Consider the following 25,206-nt stretch of genomic DNA (forward strand, 5'->3'; position numbering starts at 1 on the left):
AACTTTATGGCTCACAATTTCCTAAAAAAGTGATAATAGATTCTTCCCAATTTCATCATGTTTTCATGTGAAAAAATATTATTTCGAAAAATCTTTACATAATAAATATTTTGTACAGCAATATTTTCTATTCCTTAATATGTGGGACGAGGTTGAGATTCATGGTGTTATCATGGCGGAAATGGTGAGTGCCAAACGCTGAACTTTTATTTGTAAACAAAGGTTAAATCTTTCAACATATGCAGCTTTGATAATTCGGAGCAACTGTATATCTCGTAATAGGGTGGACATGATTACTCTGTAATTTGATGTTGATTCTCCCGCAAATCTCGGTGAAACTATCGATTGATTTTAACACGGTATGGTGAACCATGTTAGACATCATGGTACAATGGCAATGCCTCAATGGTAGAGACGAAAGACTCCGCCGCTCGCTCGTTCGTGCTTTTTCCTATGCCATGGGCAATGCAATGGCACAATTGTGATCTACAATACAAAACTGAGCTGAGCCGAGTACCAACTCGGCTGTTTGGCCGGGAGCTCGGTAGCGCGGTCTGTCATGATTATCCTCTGCTATGCAGAGAGGCAGCCAGCAGAAATAGTTGCTAGTGTACTTTCGCACCTCTTTGACCAGTTGACCCATTTGTGAAATGATTTTGAAATTACAAACTCGCATATTCAGTCATCAGTGACCAAAAATAATAGCAACTGAGACATTCATTGAGTGTCCAGTATTCTAACGTTAGATGTTGAGTTTTCTATAACACTTTTACAAGTGTCAGAAAATCTCAATCGCTTGGTGGAATGCTGCTCTGAAGCAGTCGGCACAGTACAAAATACGTTCAGCGCATGCAGTGTGACTGTGAGGGGCGCATGAGGTCGGTCGATCATTCGATCTAATGATCACAGTGGCTTTTTCTATGGTGTCTTTGAAAAGCTAAAATTTGATTTTCCCTTTTCCTCAGCCAAGACTTGTGGTAGCGGTTGTTGCTTCTACGGAGATCTATACAAAGTGGTTCAGCGCGTGTGCGTGCAGCCCCTTAACGTTAGATCTTTCTTTTTCTTTCATTTTCAGGTATTCCTATGATCTCTCCATTTCCTTCCTGTTGTAATTTGTGTTAATGATTTCTTTGTGGGTTTCCTCATGTGTAACTTTGTCAATTTCATATTCAATCTTACTTTCTGCCTAATTATTCTTTGTTTCCTTCAAAGGTTATCTTTCTCTCCATGTACAGCTTTCCTTTCTTTCCTCACCAATATCTTTTTCTTATCTTTTGTTTTGATGACGTGTTTTCTTTATTTCCTTTTTAACCTGTATTTAAGTCTTTCTTTCCTTTCCATTCATCTTTGCTCCCTTCCAGTTTTGATTCATATCTCATGAATTCCAACCTAGTGCCTTTTTGTTTTCAATCTTTGATTTTTCTTTGCTTTCTGCTTTTCTTTTCAAACATATCCATCTCTCCCTTGCTTTCCTTTATAATGCAAGTTTCTCTTCTCTCTTTCCTTCCATTATGTTTTGTTTTTGTTTTAAGTGTACTTTCTATTTTGTAAACCTTTTTCTTCATTTTTCCAAGTCTACCTTTTTAGTAGACCATTGTATCTTTTCATTCATTTCCTTTGCCCCCTTTTCCTATCCTTTCTCTTTACAGTATATTCTTTCACCCTTGTCTTTAACCACATTTTTCACAATCTTCTTTCATTCACACATGCACACACACACACACAACACACACACACACACACACACACACACACACACACAACACATGAACAGTAACCCCAAACCTCAATCAGTCACTATTGCAAGACTCAGTACAAGCTGAGGAAAAGGCGGAAAAAGAAGGTTTATCTTTTTAAAGATACCATAGAAGAACTTGTGATGGCTATGAGATCACTACATTCAGATCAATCGCTGCGCTTGCTGCTTTGCCATGAACATGTTTTGTGTACCATGCTGTGCAGTTATCACAGAGCGAACTAGCTGTGATCGACATATTCCGGCAAGTGTAAAATTGTCAAAACGACAAAAGTTCCATTTCTACTGGACTTGGGTCTCACTCAGATGTAAATATTCATGGTTGTTGGATATCTTAAGTGAGTTTGTGGATGTTTGGAGATCAATTGACGAAGAGGTGCAAAAGTACACTAGTGCCTGATGCACAATGATATGAGTCGATGTACAATGTGTGTACAGTCTCAGCAAGGCATACTTGTGAAATAGACCCCACCACTGCCTGTCTGTACAAATACTACTATGACGGCTTTCTTGTTACACTCATGAATTCAGCCCTATTGTGTGGCGTTCAACGGTACTGAAACACAGTGGTGGAGCTTTCTTACACAGTATAAAACTTGTGAACGTGGCCCTACCAATCAGAATTTATGCATGATTGATACAGTGGCAGGACCAATTTCTGCAGTGTAGCAGGTTTTGTCCTTCCTTCTTTCTCTTTTTCCTTTGTTTTTTCTTTTCTTTCTCTTTTTTAGTCTGGGAAGGACTTCCTAATGTTCTGCAACTGATTTAATCGTAAATGCATCACTAACCTAACCCTAACCTTAAACCTATTACCTAACCTTGCATGCTAATGCACAGATATGCACGCGCAGTGCGGTGGGGCCAATTTTTCTCAATTTTGCCCTCAGCAATGTACTTTACGTGGAAATTTTTGCATGAGTAAGTTTTTCACACTCATTTGGATAAAATAAATTTCTCATGTCTTTAATTCCACGCAGTCTAGATTTTTATTTAGTAAAATAGTCTGGCTACATGTTAAAACTATGCCTTTGGGCGCGGTGAAATTTTGGCATGGGAGGTCGAACCTTGGACACTTTGATGCTGTTTTTGTACAAGTAGAAATATTTTTATCCTTTAAGAAGATGATGCTTCAGTGTGCAGCATTTCCAAGAAGATTTATATGAACCCCCCCCCCCCAAAAAAAAAAAACCCCACCATAAAATGCAAATAGCTATGGTGAAAGGCAGACTAACAGATCAATATCCTACATGCTGTTTTTGAAAACCGAGACTCATTGCATAATGTTTATAAAAAATGTTGAAAGAATTAAGAAAGCTGTAGAAAGTGAGCCGAGTCCTAGTGCTACATATACGCTTTGCCGGATTGCCCGTGGCAAGTGAAAATCAAAGTCAAGCAAGTGTTTTGGAACAATGAGAAAGAAAAGCTTGCCCTAAATGAAAAAAAAAAATAGATAAAAGTTAAGTTTGAAGTAAAGTTGAAATTGAATTGAAATGGATATTTTCCAGTCATATTGTTTTTAATCCAGTGCTTAACACTGGTGCCAGGCCAACTGTCCAAAACCGGTAAAAATCACTGTTGGGCAGTAACTTTTCAGGAATAACCAGATTTACTGTACCGACGTGACCTGTAAAAAATAATGTAAAATAACATAACAGGGCCAGTCAAAAAAGAAAAAGAAAAAAGAATAGGACCAGTAAATTTTAGGTTTGGACCAGTAAAAAATGGAAATAAACTGGGTACTGTAAAAGTGGATATTTTCGCGCGACTAATTTTTCACAGTCGGCCCTGTAAGAAGAGTTTCGCGTGTTTTTCATTCCGCGGAATCAAGACATCAACTACTGGAACATATGGCAAGCAAAAAAATTTGCTTGCTTTTATTTTCGCGCTATTTTCTGGTTGCGCGAAATGCGCAAAACTTTCAACACCGCGAAAATTTCCACTTTTACAGTATCTAATAATCCGACAGGGACAGGTCAGATGAACAGTAGAAAAAATGGGTTAGTTGTCAGCCTTGTTTAATCCATGTATATGTGTACATTGACTTCTGCATGTATGTTTTACAAGCAGGAGATGATGCATGGACATGATAGAGCCCTCTCTTGTATATTTCATATAAATCCAGGTTGATTCTTGCACAACAACTACAGTAAGCCAAACAGAACTTGGTTGGACAGAGGACCTCGGCACTAACCAGCACCCCAGCATGGAATTGGTCCCCTACACCCCGCCCCCACTCAACGGGCCATTTCTTCCCCAGGGGTTGGAGGCTGGCAACAGTCTAGAAGGGTGTAAGTCACACAATATCGTTGTCTTCACTGATCTATATTCAATTGTGAAATCATGTCACTTGAGTTGCAGTACACAGTAAATGAGCTGCACTACCCTCATCATATTCTAATGTCTTTGTTAGTAGCTTGGGGTTTACATAGATTCAATTTCATACCAATATATATGCATTTCAAGATTATAGCATAAAAACTTGGCACAAAATTGGCACACTTAATATTTGCAATAAGTCAGGTCAGGATGATCATAGGCTTCGAGTCAGGTCAGGATGATCTGCTACTGGTCAGGATGATCTGCTACTGGTACCCTGTAGCCCAGTACAACCTGTTTCAGGGTCGGAGTGTCGGCGACTAAACCGGCAACCCCACCAGTCTCCAACTGGAGAATGGTGAGGAGGGTGGCTGGACACCCTGGTGGAACTAAAAACAAGATCTATCTTAAGGGCATCGACTCTGGAGAGTCAACGATGGCCATCCAGCAATGCAGAAGGACCCGGCCACCCACTGCATTTTCTTGGCCACGACAGTTCATATGAGAGTTCGTAAACATTGTGGAAAACCGGCATCTGATGGTGGGACCCGCAGGCCAGATGATGCGTCAATGGCTACTGGGGAAGAGGAGCGTGTTGCACCGACTAGGCACAGCTGTAAGGACGCGGAATATACTGCCGATAATCCTGTGCATGAAAGGAGCAGCACAAACCTGAGAAAACCTAGAATCATAGGGACATGGAATGTCCAAGGAATGAATGCTGGCAAGATGGAGATCATCACAACCCGAATGGGAGAACAAAGTATCAGTGTGCTTGGTATTTCAGAGACTTGGTGGCTCAACCAAGGTCGCTACACTACCGAAGATGGCTACACAGTTGTGTTTTCAGGCAAAGACGGTGGAAAGAGGGAACACGGAGTAGGCTTCGTCCTGGACAAAAACTCGGCTAAGTCTTTCTTGGGTTTCAACCCAATAAGCAATAGAATCATTACTCTCAGACTGAAAGGTCACCCATTTAACATCTCAGTCATCCAGGTCTATGCACCAACATCTACTGCATCTGATGAAACCATGGAAGACTTTTATGGTCAGCTCCAAGATACTCTTGACAAGATTCCGAGCAAAGATGTTCTTGTGATAATGGGAGACTGGAATGCAAAAAATTGGCAAATCAGAGACCAAGTCTAAGATCGTCGGAAAATATGGATTGGGAGAAAGAAATGAACGTGGAGATAGATTGGAAGATTTCTGCCAAACTAATGACCTGATTATTGGAAACACTTTCTTCCAGCAGCACCCCCGAAGACTATGGACATGGAAGAGTCCCGGGGACAATGTAAGAAACCAGATTGACTATATCCTCGTTAAAAGAAGATGGCACTCTTCACTGCTCAGTGTTCGGACAAGACCAGGTGCAGACTGTGGGAGTGACCACCAGCTTCTAGTTGCACAGCTGAAACTAAAGCTCAAAGTAAAAAAGAAAGACACATCATCATTAAGGTTTGATGTAGACAACATACCAGAACAGTACACTGTTAGTGTGAGCAATAGATTTCAGGCACTTCTTCAGATTGATGATGAAGAGCTGTCTCCCAATGAACTATGGGAAGGAATGAAAGAAGCAGTGTTAAGCACAGCTAAGGAGATCATCCCAAAGAAGAAGAAGAAGAAGCAACCATGGTTATCTAGAACAACATTAGAACTTGCTGACAAGAGACAGGATGCTAGGAAGAGAGGGGATATGGCTGAGTGGCGAAGACAACACAAAGAAGTGTCAAAAGCAGTTAGAGCTGATCAACGTGCTTTCGTTGAGAGAAAATGTGAGGAGATGGAGAGAGCAGGAAGTGATTCTAAGAGGGTGTATGCTTTGGTCAAAGAGGTTACTAAAAAACCATCAGCAAGGTCAGATGTCATCAATGATAGAAATGGTACCACCTTAACAGAGAGCACAGACATAAAGAACAGATGGGCCGAGTACTGCAAGGAGCTCTACGAGCAGAAGACCCAGGTGGACTCTGCCAACAGCAACCTAGGGGAACAAGAGTTAGAACCACCCCCGTTATTGGAGGAAGTGCGCCAAGCAATGAGAGAAATTAGGAACGGGAAATCACCAGGCTGGGATGATATCCCAGGCGAGTTATGGAAAGCCTCTGGTGAGGAAGGCATAAACATCATGTGGAAACTCTGTGACAAAATCTGGAGGAATGTAGAATGGCCCGAGGACTGGGGAAGAGCGGTCTTTATCCCGATACCTAAAAAAGGAAATGCAAAGGAGTGCTCAAACCATCGCACCATTAGCTTGATAAGCCATGCCAGCAAAATACTACTCAAGATCATAAACAACAGAATGAAACGGCAGATGGAAAATGAGATAGCTGAAGAGCAGGCTGGTTTTAGAACAGGAAGAGGCACGAGAGACCATATCATCAACATCAGAAACATCATTGAGAATTGCCGAGGACACTTTGTACCACTCTACCTGTGCTTTATAGATTACAGCAAAGCCTTTGATTGTGTCTGTCATACAAAATTATGGAACACTATGAGAGAAATGGGTTTTCCTAGCCATATAGTGAAGCTCATCAGCAAGCTGTATGAAGATCAAGAGTCTACAGTACGAACAAGCAGAGGTGACACAGAATGGTTCAAGATTGGTAGAGGTGTCAGACAGGGATGCATACTATCGCCCCAGCTTTTCAACATCTATGCTGAACGGATTATGAGAGATGCCCTGGGAGATTTCCTTGGTGGAGTGACAATAGGTGGCCAACGGGTAACAAATCTCAGGTATGCAGATGACACCACCCTGGTTTGCAACAACAGAAGAGAATTGATGGATCTACTCAGAGCAGTAAAAATAGCAAGTGAAGAGAGGGGGCTAATGCTGAATACCAGAAAGACTAAGATCATGGTTGTAGATGGAGAACGGAGTTTTGCAGATGGTGTCTTTTCTCTAGATGGTGATGTCATCGAAGAGGTGGAAAGCTTCGAGTTCCTGGGTTCCGTCATAAACACCAAAGGGGACTGCTCACAGGAGATTAAACGAAGACTAGCAATGGCCCGGAATGTGGTACAAAGTATGACAAAACTTTGGAAAAGTAAACTCCCTTCCTCCCTCAAGGTCCGGCTACTAAGATCTACAGCCTTTGCCGTGGCATCATATGGCTCAGAATCCTGGACAATGAAGACAGCAGACAAGAAGAGACTGGATTCGTTTGAGATGTGGTGCTATCGTAGGATACTGAGGATACCATGGAAAGAAAGAAGAACAAATACATGGGTGCTAGAAGAGCTTGGAGTGGAAAAGAAACTACGGGCTGATATTGTGGCCAGAAAATTGACATATTTTGGCCATGCTACCAGACATCACTGCCTTCAGAAAACAATCATCCAGGGAATGGTTGAGGGAAAACGTAAAAGAGGAAGACCTGCAGCAAGCTGGCTTGATGACATCAAACAGGTGACTGGAGCAAGCATTACAGAGGCTACCAGAGCTGCCGCTGACCGCAGACAATGGCGTTCTCTCATTAGAACCACACCTGCATATCTGTATGCTACGTGACTAGAGAGAGAAAACCCCGGTCAGAGTTTATTGTCAAGTTTAGAAATGCTATCCTCTTACACGATAACTGCTAGGACATATTTGAAGGAAACTTGCAAAACTTTGTGCACACAGCCACCATAATGGCATTAAGCTTTTCTGTATTTGAGACATGATGATGTTTGTAATGTTAGGGATAAAAGAGTTGGATTGAATTATGCCTGTGATTGCAAGTGTAATATAAAAAAAAATACAGATTATCGATGTGAAAGTTTTTTTTTTTTTTCACTAATATAACAACAGACAATATATGATAAATGGATCTTGTTGCTGTAACACCTGATACCACCTCTGTAATGAAAATCCTTCCTTTTCTATTTTGAATGAATACAGTGGAATCATGCAAGGAAGGTAAATTCATGTGTCGTATGATAATTTTTGAACAAAGTTGCCCTTTGAAAGAGCAGGGGATCAAGATAATGCATGCATGAATGAACAATGATTGAGTAAATGAAAGAGATGTATGAAGAATGGTAAAATAAGAATGAAATATGTTACTAGCAGATAAATGAATAATTGATTTAGATTATGTATAGGTGCATGCCAGATGAGAAAGGATATGGGTTAATATTTTATATGATTAGGTTGTCTCAATGGAGGACATAATGATTTAACTTTCATTCCCCACTTCGCAGTTCAAGCTTCCAGCAGCTTGCCAGCAGCATTCATGGCTAATGATGACGATTCAACTGCTGCAAAAGGGTCTGATACAAAAGGTACGTACATACAGCATAATTTTTGGGTAAAGGGAGTTGTCATCAGCGTGGAATATATAAGTATTCAGAACCAATAACAAGAAGGTGCTTGTACTTCAAAATATAACTAACTAACAAACTAAACTAGCTAAATGAATGAATAATGAATAGTTAAATAAGTAAATAGATTGATGAATAAATAGATAAGTAGGTAATGAATAATTATGGAAATAAAGAAATAAACAAATAACATAAATAAATGAATAAATAAATAAATTGATTTATTTGATATCAAAACATCTGTTTGTTTCAGGGGATATAGTGATCAAGTGTCTACAGAGATAAATGAAAACAATCCTGGATCACTCTAAACTTTTGCTCCACAAAATGGTCTGGTAATGCTCAAACCTCATAATGGAAATCTAAGATTTAGATCAACTTTGATGATGAAAGAGAAAAGTACATCTATCAACTCTACTAAGACCTGGACCATACAAAACAATCTATAAGCTACATGTGAGACAAGAACCAAGTGGTTTTTCGATCTGTGGAAAGAATCCTCTGAAATGGGAGTTAAGTCATGTCACTGCCGTGTCATAAACCCCCTTTCTGCCTCCCAGACCCGAATGCCGTGCGGGGCATGTGCGGACTGCGGAACATGGGCAACACCTGTTTCATGAACTCAGGGCTGCAGTGCCTGATCCACCACCCTCGTCTGGCCCTGCACCTCCTGGACCACGAGGCGCTGCCGGAGGAGGGCATGGCCTATCACTTCGCCGAGCTCCTCCAGAAGACATGGAGCGGAGACTTCAGCGTGCTCCATCCGGGCTCCTTCAAGGACACCATGGGCTTCATACATCCCCAGTTTAAGGATTTCAGACAGGTAAGGTTGAGGGCAGTTGACCAGAAAACCTCAAAAAAAAAGAGCAAAAACATTTAAACAAAAAGAACAACAATAACAACAGAAAGTCTCCATGTCCATCTCCAAATGTCCATTCTCACTTTCTCAACCCAAAGTTATGTCATACGTTTTGGCTCTTACCAGTTGAAAGCTTCTCTGAGCTTGTGCAGTGGTAGCCATCTTTCAGTCATCCACACTTTGATACAAGATGCGTCTTTTTCATTTGTCTTACTTCGCAATTTAAGTTTTCAGGCAGGTGAATTTGGAAGGAAGGGGCCCTATGAAACCGTCTGGAGTGGGTTGATCCTTGAGAACTTTAAAATCTCCCTAAGATAAACTGATAAACTGTCATATGCCAGAGAAGCTAGTGCTGAGAAATAGCATCCTCTATCCAACACTGCATACTGGCACTGTTCAGACGGTCCCTGACCAGTAAAAATCACTGTCGCACCAGTAACTCTTTCAGGGATTGGCACAGTAAAAAATAAAAAAACTGGGTACCTACTGGTCTGACAGACATGTCGGACTAGTAGAAAAAGTGGGTTAGTGTGCAGCCCTGCTGTATCTGTCTTGGCTCTCAAAATGCATCTCCATCACATCTCACCTGACTTCGATTTTATTTCATGTATCTAAAAAGACCAAAGAACAAGAGTTGTAATTGCGTAATAGTCAGTACAAACAAAATGAAATAAAACAACAAAAGAGACAATGACTTATATGACCAAACATGAATGATCTCTCCCATGTCATTAACTATGGCTACAGCATGATGGTCAAGAATTCCTGGCATTGCTGCTGGACACCCTCCACGAGGAGTTGAATCAGGCCAAGCGACCAGCCAAGGGTCACTCTCCGGCCACCGACTACTCAGAGGAGTCTAGCGACTCCCACTACGCCTCCGAAGCATCCACGTCCAAGCTCAGCGAGCTGGAGGCCTTGGACATCGACTCGGGCAAGGAGGAGGCTCCCTCGAGCCACCAGAACAACCGGCGTGACAAGATGCAGGTGGACGAGGAGGAGGAGGCAGAGAGCTCAGTCAGCAGCCAGACTGCGGGCCATGGGGAGGGCGATGTCTCAAGGGAGGCAGAGGGGACAGGCGAGGAGAGGAGGAGAAGCGGGGAGGACGGAGGGGAGGCGGCTAAGCTTCCCAGCATCGAAGAGTTCTACATGAAAGATGTCAAGATTCTCAACACTAACATGCTGCAAGGGGAAGAGGTATTGTGTACAAACTTGCTCCATGTTTGTTTACCTAACAAACATGTCTGAGAATCCCCCTCTTTTTCCAAGGGGAGGAGGGGAGGTAAACTTGCTTACCCCTTGGGAAGATATCTTTAACTTAGTTGTTAAAAAGAAATAAAAAAATAAATTTTAAAATCCTGTGAAGAATTAGGGTGTATAAATGTCTGATAGTCATCATAATGTGGGAACAGTGCCAACGTTGAGTGTGGCTGACTTTCCTTGCAGTATGATCGATGAATCAGGTTAACATTAACATTATCTTGTCAATGCAGTTGTATTTTTGAGGGGTATGTTTTGGCAATGGGATCCTAAGATAAACGGCTGCAATTCACACTGGTACTGATCCCTCAAGTCACAGATGTGTTCAAGGAAACCTTTCAATTCTCCCTTGTCATGATATTGAATGAATAGTGATGAGTGATAGATCTCTTACCAGTAGCATCTGGTCAGCAATCATGCTTTCCTAGTCATGTAGTCTGGTATGTATTTCTGAACACATTGCCCACCACATTATGGACTATTTACAGCTCTTTTTCAGATCTGCCTTGTGTACTGTCGGGTTTGTTACATTTTGCATAACATAGCATAAGTTATCACAGATGCATATTGTACAAATGGACTGAATGATGAATGGATCGCTTGAACGTTTAACTTGGAAGTTACTTACACGGAACCGTTCTCTTTTGCTCTGCAGATATCCCCGTCTGTTAGTGACAGCAGTGACAAGTTTCCAAAGAAAGAGAAAGCACCAATCCTGTCTTCCATTCGAAACGTGATGGACCTACCGAGTGACTCCGCCGGCCGGTCTGTGGGGAAGCCCAAGAAGAGCAACGTCCTGGCAGCCAAAAAGAGCAAGGCCAATCTACGAACCGAGGCGAACAACCAGGAAAAGTCGGCCAAGGAGAGCGGAGAAGTGAGCAGCGACGAACCGGATCCAATCAAGCGCATGAAGATGGACCTCAATCCAGACCAGATTGCCAAACTCTACGAATCCACGTGCAAGGAGACCAACGGACTGTCGCCCATGAAGTTCCACGACTACGTCACGTCGTGCACGTTAGATGATCCCAAGTCCGTGAACATCTTTGCGGAGAAGATGACCAACAAGCTTGCGGAGCTTGAAGGGCCAGCCGACAGCACCACCAGCATAAAGCCACAGGTGATGTTTCACAAATACGAGCCAGAAACTTTGGAGCCAGAGACGCACAGCAGGAAACAATTTATGTTTGACAATGAAAAGATCTTGGCCAGCCCCCGAGTGGACACTCTTGACAAGGCGAGCCTGGACGGCAAACTCGGACGGGGCGGCTTCCTGCCCAACAACCAGCAGTATTTGGTCAAGGAAGACCTTGAGGACAGGATGAAAGTGGACTCCACGTTTGAGGAGAAATGTCGGCGTAGGGAGGACCGAGAAGGGGAGGAGGAGTGGGATAGACATCTGAGGAACAACCGCTCGGTTGTTGTCGATACATTCCAGGGCCAATTCAAGAGCACTGTGAGTATGCTATATACCCACAGGTATTGCCTCATTAGAGGTGCAATACACATGTGACATCCCTGCTGGAATTATTTTCCCAAAGAGATTATATTTCCAGAAGCGTGTAGTACTGAATGAAATATTGTCTCAAGGGGAAAATATACCTCGCAAGGGACTGTCAAATGCTATACAGTATTACAATAGACAAGGCAATATTTTGTTTATTATATTGTCCACATAAATTTACATCATTTCATTTTAGCCCCATCGGCAGCCGGTCTAATTCTGGAATTATATTACCTGATTTGATTGAAAAGTAAGTGTTTGTGTTGATTTTGTCACCTAATAAATGTAGCTGGTTGGTAGTGATAGTTCACCGTGTATCATTCGGTTCAATAAATGTTTTGCAGAGCATTTTCAGGTTAGCGCTCTAGGCATTCCATACTTCATCTGACCAACAGTCATGGATCAGATGAAGTATGGAATGCCTAAAAATCACACCACAGTGTCAGAGGTTTGAACTTTGGCTCTTTCCTTTGCAAATCTTTTCCTTATGTATGCCTGCAAACATCCCTATAGTGCAGTGTCTAGAAGAGTCTGATGTGAGTGCTTGAGACATCACAGAGCATAAATGATTCTGAGCACTAGAGGCCACTCCTTCTTTAGATGAAGTCTTCCTCTTTTATTTCTCAGTTCAGACATTTGAAGGTGTTTTGTTTTTCCCTCTACAGGTTGTGTGTGCAGTGTGTGGTCACGTTTCCATCATGTTTGAGCCGTTCATGTACCTCTCTGTGCCTCTCCCACGTGCCATGGACCAACAACTCAGTGAGTACGAAAACAGTCACACTTACGTGTAGCGATCGGTCAAGCACAGCAATCTGATTGACCATAACTAAAGACAACATCAACAAAAAGAGAAGCCAAACTTTGAATCTGTTGGCAACTACATAGAGTGAAATATTCCCGATGGGAAACAAATCATGTGGTTACTGTACAAAAGGTGAAATGTTTAAACACAAGATTTTTCTTCTGGGGATTACTTTTAGTGGCCACCTAGAGCAGGTGGCCACTGAAGACAGGTGGCCAGTTAACAGTTTGAAGTTTGTTTCATGCCCCTAATTTGATATTTCTCTCATACTCTTTTAGCATATTTCTTAATATCAAAATTCTGTCGGGGTATATGGTATGACACCTTTAGATCTGGTAGAATTGTGCAGGTGAAATATTCAAAATTTGAAAAGTTGTACTTGTCATTTCAAATGTTAAAATGTAAAAAAGGTCTTATCAGTCTTTATTTTCCACCCTTCATCCTGAACGCCCCACCCCCACCACCTGCAGTTGTTACAGTTATCTCCAGCCAGGGCCTACTCCCGACCAGACACCTGGTGACCCTCAACAGGTTCGACTCGGTCAGGGAGCTCCGTCTCGCCCTGAAAGCTATCGTCTCGGGCCTGTCCAAGGAGGACGACAAGGACATCATCGTGGCCGAGGTCCTCGATCACCACGTCTCCAAGTTTTTGGTGCGTTGGCATATCCATGGTAACAGGGAACAGAATAATTCTCTATAGCAGCGGTCACGTTGGCAAAAGATCGCGAAGTTTGCTTGTCCGTATGCACTTGTGGCCAAACTTCTGGAAGTTTTAGTTCCCAAAGTTAGGGTCACTGGTGGGCGTACACAACAAAGAAGAAAGCTGTCTGACAGCTAATGACGTAACAGTGCACACATGTACATCCCAATGAGCGCGTGCTTCGGATGCACCGCCTGCAAACAGTTCAAGACTATAAATTAAACAATGTTCTCATGTAGTGTCATTCTGCATGCCTGGTTGCGAAATCCTTTAACATCATTCATAGTCATAGTCATAACTTTGGTATCATTTATGTGATGTTCCTGTGATTTTTACCTGGCCTGGCAATTGTGTCACCCCCTCAAGTTTTAGATTTCGAGGCTAATTTAGTCAGGGTAAGATTGTGTTAGTCTTAGGAGTGATTGCAGTAGGTGGCTTTCAAGCTTTCTTTATTTTTCCCCACTGGTCCTGCAGGAGGATGGAATCCAATTACGCTATGTCAATGATTGCTACCGTCTGCTGTATGCCTTTGAGGTAAATGCAAATGCGAGAGAGCAGCTGTACAGCAGTCTCTGCCCCGAACAGGGGGAATCAGGACAGTGCGGGAGCTCTCAGTCAAACTTTGACCTCTACCTGAACGACCACAGCAACATGAGCTCGCAGAGCGACGATGTGATAACACACATGGGCGACACGACCGCGCCGAGCCTGGATCCTGTGACGAGCTCATGGGACATCGAGGTCACGACGACGTCGGCTGGAGATACCTTCAGTGCCATCGGGGTTGACCAGCCATCCGATATCACCTCCACGTCGGGTCTCGACCAGGGCTATGGCATGGAAGGGAGGCCGTACTCCGGCGACGTCTTCTCGCATATCTCATACTTCGACGCTTCGGAGAGCAGCAACACCAATGAACGTGATGGAATCCTTGAAGGGACACCCGCGGACAGCACGGCGGAGCCCTCCACCAACAGATCGTCCAGCATGCAGGCCATGCAGGGCTCGTCCAGCGGGATCGAGCTGTGGGCGGGCAGCCAGGCCGACTCCGTACCTTGGGTGACCAATGAGCCGCCGTCGGAGTCCGCTCCGGCCAACAGCCCCGCCGCCGCCATACCGTCCTGGAAGTCCTGCGCCATCTGTCTGGAGGAGCTTCCCCCACACCAGCTTCTCACACACGCTCCGTGCGGCGGCGTGCTCTGTGCAATCTGTATGGAGGTAATTTTGCTTGGTCCGATCGCACACTTATCTTTACCATGGCAAATTGGCAAAAATCTTGTCCCTTTTTAGCTCACCTGAGCCAAAGGCTCAAGTGAGCTATTGCGATTGTCCTTCGTCCGGCGTCCGCCGTGCGTCGTCCGTCATGCGTAAACTTTTTACATTTTCATCGTCTTCTTGAAAACCCCAAGACCAATTTTCATCAAACTTGGCAGGTAGCATCCCTAGGGGGTTAGGAACTCAATTTGTTAAAATGGGCACCAAACCCCAAAAATTAAGGAATCTGTAAAAATCTTCTTCTCTAGAACCAGAAGTGATAGAGCTAAGTTAATACTATAGGTTAGTACATTGATGACTGTAGTTTCAAGTTTGATGACTGTAGTTTCAAGTTTGTTCATGGCAGAATCATGGGTGCCCCCCCCCCCCTTGGGACCCAGGGGAAGGGGGTGGGGAGGGGTCCTAATAGGGCCTAAATTATACATTTTCATCTTCTTCTTGAGAACCCCATGATCCATTTTCACCAAACTTGGCAGGTAGCATCCTTAGGGGGTTAGGATCTCAATTTGTTAAAATGGGCACCATGCCCCACCCAGGGGGCCCCCAGGGGGGCCCAAACCCCCCCCCCCCCCAAAATGAAGGAATCTTTAAAAATCTTCTCTAGAATCAGAAGTTAAAGAGCTAAGATAATACTATGAGTGAGTACATTAATGACTGTAGTTTCAAGTTTGTTCATAGCAGATCCAGGGGTGCCGCTCTTGGGGGCAGGGGGGGGGGGGGGGGGGGGAGAATGGTAAGGTCCAAATGGGGGCCTGAATTGTACATTTTCATCTTCTTCCTGAAAACCTCATGATGGATTTTCGTCAAACTTGGCAGGTAGCATCCCTAGGGGGTCAGGATCTCAATTTATCAAAATGGGCACCATGCCCCACCCAGTGGGCCCATGAGGCATTCGTTTCAGTTTACTTCCATATGATGATTTACTCTGGTAATGTGTGTGTATGTAATCTGCCAGTCATTGTCAAAGTCATGTTTTGTTAATTACTGTAATCACTTCCACTCCTTTGTTTTCACCACCACAGAGGGCGGTCAAGCATTATGGCGACCAAGCTGTCAGCTGCCCGGTAAGTGTGAAGGCCATGTCAAAAAGCTTGAAAGGGGCAAAGCGTGTATGAGCACTCCAGCATGATATAACAATTGTAGCATAGCCAACCACAAGAATCTGGAGGTCAGTGATGAAGTAGAACAGAAATTTCCAATATGTTGGCGATGGCTTCCCAAAAATGACGTGGATCACTTCACAATTCTCCCTTGGGTTTGTACAGAATAATATGATTAAAACTATGCTTTTGTTGATGATTTAGCAACTTGAAACCTCTTTGCCCCGGAAAGTCATCGTTACTGGGTCATTTCATAAAGACTATGATGATTTGATGTGAAGGATACAAAGTATTGTCATCAATTTCATGTCGAAAAAGGAAATTAAGTGAAGATTTGTGTATACTTCATTGGGAGACTTGAAATGACATCATCACTTCTGCAAATTTGAGTATGTGGTTATGACCATTATCATAGATTTGTGACAACATGGAAAATAACTTAAATTCCTAAAATTTTCTATTTTAAGTCAGATTTTGATGAATCCTCTCCTGTTCTGTTTGATTTTGCTCTATTCATCAAGGGCAAATTGTCCACGGTGTGGAATTACTCTTTTAATTGATAGTGCTGACTGTGAGCAGTGCCATGTGATTGAAGACTTTTCATGTGAAATAGAAGAAATGTTGTGTATCTTAACTTGTATTGACACAGCTTTTTTTTTATTCTTATGTCCCCATCAGGTATGTCGGCAAGAGATTGATCCGATGACCGACTACGTTGCTATGGCGGCGGGAGCATCGGCGCCCAACATGATGAAGAGGGTCTTACTTCTCTCCGTCACTTTCAGAAATGATTTGGAGGAAGACGGTGTGATAAAGGTAAACAATTGGAAAAAAGGGTGATGTCATTAAACGCTGGGATTTTTATCAGTGAACTGTGATGCCATATCTTCCATGTGAATTTAAATGATGAATAGCTGGCAAGTTAATTTCAGCTGAGCAGTAACATGGAAATTTCTTGTATATTTGATTGTTATGGCTGGCACAATGAAAACAGTGATAAAAACAACTGGTGAATAAAAAATGTGTATGCAAGGAAGCGTGATCACAGATATTGGTACACTGTAGATGGCTGTTATGCAATGATGTGTTGGAAAGAAATGACTTTGTTGTGATTCAGTTACAGTTTGCCCATGCATTTCTTCTAATATCTAACAGTATGTTTTGTCTCATTGCCAACAAATGATGTACATTTAAATCTCATGTGAATATGCAAAAGTCACATTGTACTGTACTTTGTTTATATGCAAATGTCATATTGTATTCTTTCATCAGAAATGAAATGAAATGAAAAGTCCTTTGACTTACAGGTAATAGAGTCAAGGAGATTTAGGGTGTCACAGAAATGACCTTACATCCAGAGGGAGGTAATAGATGCCAAACACACCCACGAGAAAATGCTTCTTTGCTCCACATCATGAGGTCTCCTTGCCACTTTTGCAATTGATGAGAAATGTCATCCACACTTGCGATCTTCTTGTCCACCATCAGAACTGTCTCACAGTGCTTCTTGCAGTGATGGTAGACAGTAACCCTCAACTCGTCTACCTCCTGTATGCAGTCTGACCTTTTCCAAAGTCACCTCTTCCTACTGCAGTGGCAGACACTAAACTATGACTCTTTCAGACCCTTTCCAAATTATTTCTTGTACCTGCTATGGCAGAAGGTTCCATGACATTTGTTGCTGTGACAGTTGCTCTTGTGAAATACTTGCATGCTAAGCCAAACATAAATGCCACCCTCAAATATAACCCTAACTCTAATCCTAATCCTCGGATCAAACTAAACCTGAAACCCTAACCCTGACCCTAAGTCTTTGGAGAAAATAAGACAGGAGCAATTGTCGCAGGAGCAAATGTCTTGTCACCGTGGCAGATGTTTACCTGTAACTTGTCTTCTTCCTGTCCACAGTCGGACCTTTTCGGCCACCCGCGGGTGCTGTACACACTCAACGAGGTTAGCGGGGAGGAGCTCTTCTGCCAGGTGGAGAGCCTCATGCCGGTGAGGGCGCCCTTCTCGCTGGTGCTCACAGATTCACAGGTATGGGTTTAGAGTGTAGACAGGGAGAAGCACTTTTGCTTATTGATGTCCCGTGTATAAGAATGCAAGATGTTTATCTTGATTACTACAAAGTTACAGTTGGTGTTTGTGTAACAGCAACAAATAAATTGAACATCTGTTTGTTTGTTTGTTTGTTTGTATCTCCATCTCATGTCACGTTCTGTTGCTTTTCATATTTTAGTATTTTCAAATATTAGTCAATATTACTGGAGACAATCCGAGATTTATGCTTCTTGTCTATTTCTTTTTTTTATCTATCTGTTTGAAGAGGAATGATTGAACTTTCTCATAGACGTCCGCTTCGAAAACTTTTTAGAATTGTGTTACTCTTTTATATTCTCTATTTAATTTTGTGTTGCTCCCTGTATGTTTACATATTAGCTTTCTGTTCTTGGTCTTGTTCACTATTTTCTTTGTTTCTGCTTCTGCTTGTTGTTTAGATTACTTGGAAAGCAATATTTATTTGCTTCATGGTCCAGCATGTGGACCAGTGACAATTTCATGCATCTATGACTACATGTACTTTGTACCCCTGTCAAAATTTGAAAAAAAAAAAATATCTCAGAATGCCTTGTGAATTGTGAGTTCTTCAATGATTGTTTTGGTGTGATTGCGCCCTCTAGGGTTTCAGCTGCAGTCGCTGCAGCTTTGAGCTGCACTGCCGGGGCTGCCAGCTGGTGCGGGAGGTGGACATCACGCTGAGCTCAGATGACCACCTGACTGTTGTCTACCACAATCTCCACCACGCCCTGGTGGAGTCGGCAGGCCGGGTGTGCGATAACCAGTCGGTGGGCGACTTCGTGGGCAACGACCCGATCACGCTCAGGGACTGCTTCCAGGCCTTCTCACAGAGGTACGCACGAGGCAAAAAGATTTGATAGCGCAGAAATTACAGTAAAGTTTGTTTGCTTTTAAATTTCAAGATCTATATTCTGAGCATGGTTTGGCTGTTCATCAGTAAAAAAACATCAAATGTTTATTTGTAGATATACAATTTCTAACATGTGCATTCATAATGTACTGAAGGTGGTCTGGGCAGTACTTAGGATTACAAAGCCAAATCCACTAAAACTCTCGACGTATGCAAAATTTTGTGACCTTGTCAAAAGGGATAAACAACCTTTATGTCATTCATGTTACCTCGGTGATTACTCTGAGGAATCTCTTCAACTTCATTGTGTGAATGTTTGCAGTCGTAGACAAGTGTACCTAGATTGTGTTTTGTGTACGTATGTTGATATACTCTTATGTTGATATACTCTTTACTCACCTCCAGTGAGACATTAGATGAGCACAACCCCTGGTTTTGTCCAAAATGCAAGAAGCCGCAGCGTGCCAGCAAGACAATCTCAGTGTGCCGTTTTCCAGACACCCTCATCGTCTACCTCAAAAGGTTTGTCCAACAAAATGGATCGTTTTGAATGGGCAGGAATTAAGTTCTGCTGGCAGTATTTTCGTACGGGGTTCATGATTTATAAATGTGAATATCTATCAAATTCAAGAAGCATGACACTTCCAACAAGTTAATGAATGAAATAATTTTTTTTATGCATGTACCTGTAATGCATTGTGCTGAAACTGTCTCCATTTTGAAAAGTCAGAGCTGTATGTTCCTTTGAGCTACTAATATCTCAAATATTTGCAATGGTTATGTGAGAAAGAAAATGTAGTCGCAGAAAAAGGCCGATTGCTCCAAAATAGTGAAAATCTGTGAACGGGCTGATTTTGCCGTATTCAACATGCTTTCCATTGACAAAACAGTGAGAATAGATTGTTGTGGTATTGTCCATGAGAATGGCGATAATGTTTACAGATATCTTAATAGTGGCAGAAAAATTAGTAAAAATTTGTTTATGCTTGATTTTTTTTTTTCATCTCTTTGAACATCATAATACAGCCAAGTCAATCGACAACTTTCACTGAATTGAGCCACCCCAGTAATGCAGACTTTTATTCTATCAGCACTGTATCGATGTAAGGGTTTTTGAGCCATTTTCTAAAAATTACCATCATATTTTGCGCTTGTAACAATTACAGAATGGAATACACACACACTCACAAAATTCAACACTGAAAGCCTGTTTTGATTGGAATTGTTTCCTTTTACCCCCCCCCCCCCCCCATATAGATTTGTGTTTCACCAAGCAATGAGTACCAAACTCGACAACAAAGTCCTCTTCCCCATCGAGGACATCGATGTCAGGGACTACATGAACGTCTCTGACATTGATGAGGAGCTGGTCTATGATCTTCAGAGTGCAGTCTGCCATTTTGGAGGTAAGAACTCTAGACCGAGTACCATAGACCTTTGGGCCCATGTTGACAGGACTTTCAATACAGCCTGAGTTACTATACTCTTCTTGATTGAAGGTCATTCTTACCAAAGTACCGGCATTATTACCCAACCCCATGGTGATGTAATGAATGCCTGATAACGTAATGTGAACAGCTAATGATAAAATGTGAGCCGCACAGTTGCTTTCAGTACCTTTAGATTAAACGTATGATCCATGAATGGTTTTCATTTTTGGGGGATGACTGAAAGGTTATTTTCAGCTCTGAAAAGAAATTGTAAAGGGAACACAGGTATGAATTAAATTTGCGCGGAAGAAAAACTCTTGGAATGTGTGATGAAAATGACTTCAAACTACAGAGCACTCCTATTATAATGAACACAGGGTTATACCAAAGTCCTCATTACAACAAAAGTCAAAATCATTTCAGGTCCCAAACTGATCATCCACATAATTATCGTCATATAATTTTTCTGTTTGGCTGTAATGAAATTTACATATACCAAAAGAAAACAACGGGTCGCAAGGACTTCTTATAATAGGAGTTGCCTGTACTCTGTATTAGTCAAGAATCACTGCTCGGTACATTTGACCTATGTACAGTATAATCCAATCAAGCAGTCGTGTAATGTTGTCTACAGTATGGCAGAAAATTAACCTCTGGTAGGGTGGTATACCCCATATTATGATTTCACCAAATGGCAAAATGATGATGCACATTAGTTTTTCCTATTTCCATATTTTTGTGATTAATTTTTATTTCTGAAGGTGTGAATGCTGGACATTACACATCCTTTGTGAAGAATCCTTGGACTGGTCAGTGGCAGTATTGCAACGATGAGACGATATCGCAGCAAGAGCCGTCTGAACAGGACACGGCCAGCGTGTATATTCTCTTCTATACCAGGAAAGGTGCGTTCACACTTAACAGCCAACAAGAGTTGTCTCACTGCCTCTGAATTTCTTTTGGTATTGTCATGTCGAAGCAGATGTATTCTCAAAGTCTATATAGATATATCTATATACATGTAGCTTTACATTAATGGGTGGGACAAGTTTCCTTTTAATGAACGTGTGATACATTTGAAAATTTATTAAAGAATGGTAAGTGTCAAATGAAATGGACATTTTTAGGAAGAATGTTCTTGTTACGTTTTGCTATTGTAATAGTATTTTTTGTATGTTTGTTTGTTGTGGAGGAGAAGTGGGGAGAGGTTCAGTCGACTCTTGCCTCTAGAAGAACTTTCATAGGATTTTATACCCATCTTCATTCAAGATGCAGATGATGTATTGCTATGGTGACAATAAATTTATTTCGGCTAGCATTCTTGTATTTCATTTGTCTACATCTACTTTGCATGCAGGATCACACCAGGACTTTACCCTCCCTCCGTCATCCAGTGGTTTGAGCAAGACAGGCGATGTGTCGGGAACTAAACAAGCTCCTGCCGTTTGCTCATCGTCATCATCCTCTTCCTCCACTACCTCCTCGTCCGCTGCCCTGTCACCCCCGCAGACCAGAATGGAGGAGCCCAGCCTGGCCGAGGAGCAGCACCAGGACGTGATGGAAGCCACAGACCTGGATCGCTTCGTTGAGAATCTGGGCAAGGAGGAGGACCGTTCCATTGAGGTTGGGGTGGCGGGTAGCAGCTGCGAGGCAGAGGGACAGGAGTCAGCAATGGTGATGGAGGCGGATGGATCCCTGTAGCAGCAGGGCAGGGCTCGGAAGCTGTTCTCTACCCTGCCAGATGCCAAACATTTGCAGAGAGAGGGGCACGTTTCCTTAGCAAGTACACTGCATCTCAGGGTATTGCATGTATCCAAAAGTGTGACATGGCTGCAGGTTCAGTTCGATTTGTACCAGCACATAGCCGTGGTAGGCTGCGATCAACGATTGATACGAGTAATAAAGCCTTATCAGATACGAGGTGGTATGTTGTGAATGCCTGAGGCCATTCTTCTATCAGAGTGGGTGTGATAAATTGCCAAATGTGCGAGGGAAATGGAAGTGCAAATATCAATGTTTCTTGTGGAAGTTTGTTTGTGGACGTTTGCTCGAGGTTGTCGTAAGAGCTGGTAAGTTCAGAAGAAATTATATGTTGGCCACTCTTTACTTTGTGAAATATGTTTGGGACATGCAAATGATATACATTCGTTTTACTATGTGCCTATGACATGCGTTTCTTTCAGTCTTTGACGTACAATGTAGTTATATATTGTGGACCGTACATCATCTATGTGGAATATTTTTGTTAGCACATTTGCAATGCAGAAGACAAGACATCTCAGCGTAATTTTTTGGCAATCCTCGTGCTCATTAACTCATGCCAATGACGATATGGCGAGGAGTGATTGTTGTATCAGCGATTTTTGTTTATTGGTTTTTTGTACTGTCTCAGTCCCCTCGTCCCACAGTGTTAACTGGACGAGACAACAAGACTTGAGACCGACGTGTAATATTCTGTACAGCATTGGCCGTCACCTTTACTACGACTTACCATCCCTTCGGGGGGTCTTGCGTGTGTGTGAAGAAACAGTATGCAAGTGATGCTGCGCCACTCCCGTCGTTTCACCACTGTTTGTGTCGATGTTAGGCCTACCAGGAGCACACAAAATTGCTCAATGTAGAGAAACTTTTAGTATATGCAGCACGAGAGAAACAAAGCAGAGCCATCTCCAACCCCTCTCTAAAAATAAAAAGCCCCCCAAAAAAAGACAAATAACAACCACAAATCATTTATCAAGTCATTTTCAGGGATTAAAGAGTTTTTGTCACATGATCCAGTGTGGCATGGATAGTCACCAAAATATCTGGAGAGGAAAGAAGAGTGAAATGCTGCAATGTTTCTCCATTTTCTCCGCATTATTTGTACGCATTTGTGTAATCATGTACATGGGAATAACCAAGACATAAAATTCTATACAGATAAAGGGGAGAATGTTAAGATTGGCACACCGGTGAAGAAGACATATACCCGAGATGACAGTAGGGTTTAGACAGCCAAGTCAGGTGAAGATCCTAATCTTTTGAACTCATTGGCCCGAATTTGTGAAGGTGGTAAATCTTTATCCATGGTTTAAACCATGAACAATGACCGTAGTTTTGTATGGGATGTCGAGTGTCGCATGGCCTATTTCGTTACGAAAATCAGTCATTTCGTAATGGAATGACCACATTGTCAACGGAATGACTGATTTCGTAACGAAATAGGCCATGCGACACTTGACACCCCATACAAAACTACGGTCTTTGTTCATGGTTTAAACCATGGACAAAGATTTACCACCTTCATGAATTCAGACTATTTAGATTTAGACTCTTTCTCTTTTATGAATAAGGAACAGTTGGACGCATGAAAAGTTATACCACAAACCCAGAGTCCCTTTTTTCCACATTGTTTCATGTCTTGTGGCAAGCCATTGAATTGGGATGAAATTATGTGTATACAGTTGTATTGATATGTGTCAACCACAAGGTACAGTAGACTACAGTAAACCTTATTTATTTATTTATTTTATTTTATTTATTCAGTTTTCTTTACCCAGGGTAGCCCCATCAGTGGTTTACACACTGTTATCCTAGGGGCGTTGCAACAGAAACCTTGCATTAAGTCGACATTGCATGAGTCAACAAATCATGTAAGTGGGCTCTATGAAAAAAATACCAACTATTCTTTTCTTTTATTATCATGTCAACATCCATATAAGTTGAAATTACTTTATAATCACAAGATTTTTTGGAGGTCTTGTTCATGTTGATTTTAACATTGGAATTACTGTGGGGCAATTGGTTGGAACCCATGTCCATAACTAAACTTGGTCCTATACACTGTATGTGTCATCATTTCTGTTTGTGCTGTATTTCCTGTTCATATAGGGAGAGCAAAAAAGTTTTGTTTTGTTTTTGTCCCATTTGGTTGTATGGTGTATTCACTTTCAATACAGTGAAAATTGTTGATATTAATTGTGGATGGGTTGATGCTCAAACATTTCAATCATCCATGGGTGGTACAATCGACAGGGCATAGAAACAAACTCATTATAAGAAAGTAATTGCTCTTTATTATCCCAAAGTTTATTATTTATCTAGCCTTGACAAAACACAATTACATTGTAAGAAATTGCATTGCGCTAGTCACTAGGAGTGATGATAACAGAGTACGAAGTATTACAGTGGACTCCCGTTTTAACGAAGTCCTCGGGACCGACAGTTTTCTTTCATTAAATCAAAATTTCGTTATAACTGAACAAATTAACAATAATACATAGTGTGGGTAATTTTTGCAGCCTGAATTTTTATTTCGTTATAACCGAAATTTCATTATAACCGTGTTTGTTTTAAAGGGAGTGCACTGTAAAATGTTAGGCAAGCTCTGCCAATTGTTGCTTTTGCATTGTAACACTGGCTTGCAACGATCAGAAAACATACCCTTTGAAGAAGAATTCGAACTCAATGAACTTTGTCCCAATCCGGCGAAGCAACAGACCAGCTTTACTGAACATATTCAAATTTAATGCGTATCTCTACAACAAAGGTTGTTCCCATGACAATCAGAGAGCCCATCAAACCTTTTCCAATACAGCAACGACTCATTAATGCAAGCGGAATTCCAAGTATTGAAATGCTTCGGTATACACAGTTGGTGTTGCTGGAATAATTGAGTTTCTAGTCCTCCAAGAAGAAATACAAGTATATATCCATAAATTTGAATGCATTAGTACTCTGACCTATTGTTCATGGCACTCGCTACATCATGTACCAGGTAAAGAGGTTCAGTTGGCTTTGATAAGGGTTTTTTTTTGGGGGGGGGGAGGGGGGTGGGGGCAGTGTTTTGGAGGTTTTCATTCTGTTTGTTTTAAGATGATGGAAGGTCATGGTGTGTACATCTAGAATTGATAAAGTGAAATAAAAGGAGCTGATTCTTGTTACGAGATTAGACCAAGTGTATCGCAAAACTTGGAAAG

The 25,206-nt window shown here is 42.0% G+C and overlaps 1 protein-coding gene across 1 annotated transcript; it reads left to right on the plus strand.

Moving 5' to 3' along the window:
* The first annotated feature begins 139 nt into the window (after nt 1-139).
* On the plus strand, nt 140-23,332 carry LOC140244830 (uncharacterized). The gene is made up of 17 exons (XM_072324443.1): nt 140-184; nt 3,879-4,044; nt 8,270-8,350; nt 8,950-9,212; nt 9,996-10,445; nt 11,164-11,964; nt 12,678-12,771; nt 13,285-13,466; nt 13,989-14,732; nt 15,812-15,853; nt 16,568-16,705; nt 17,798-17,926; nt 18,571-18,800; nt 19,224-19,340; nt 20,076-20,224; nt 21,010-21,153; nt 21,606-23,332. Exons 1-17 carry the CDS (start codon nt 140-142, stop codon nt 21,947-21,949), a joined length of 4,119 nt encoding a protein of 1,372 aa, XP_072180544.1. The 3' UTR covers nt 21,950-23,332.
* The last annotated feature ends 1,874 nt before the right edge of the window (nt 23,333-25,206 follow it).

Source organism: Diadema setosum, chromosome 21, assembly GCF_964275005.1.
Source record: "Diadema setosum chromosome 21, eeDiaSeto1, whole genome shotgun sequence".
NCBI lineage: Eukaryota > Metazoa > Echinodermata > Echinoidea > Diadematoida > Diadematidae > Diadema > Diadema setosum.

Bases quoted from the DNA above. Each gene is read 5' to 3' on its own strand.
- LOC140244830 (XM_072324443.1), top strand. From the start codon at position 140: ATGTGGGACGAGGTTGAGATTCATGGTGTTATCATGGCGGAAATG. The intron at 13,467-13,988 runs GTGCGTTGGCAT...CTGGTCCTGCAG, and splicing joins ACCACGTCTCCAAGTTTTTG to GAGGATGGAATCCAATTACG. The intron at 16,706-17,797 runs GTAAACAATTGG...TCCTGTCCACAG, and splicing joins AGGAAGACGGTGTGATAAAG to TCGGACCTTTTCGGCCACCC.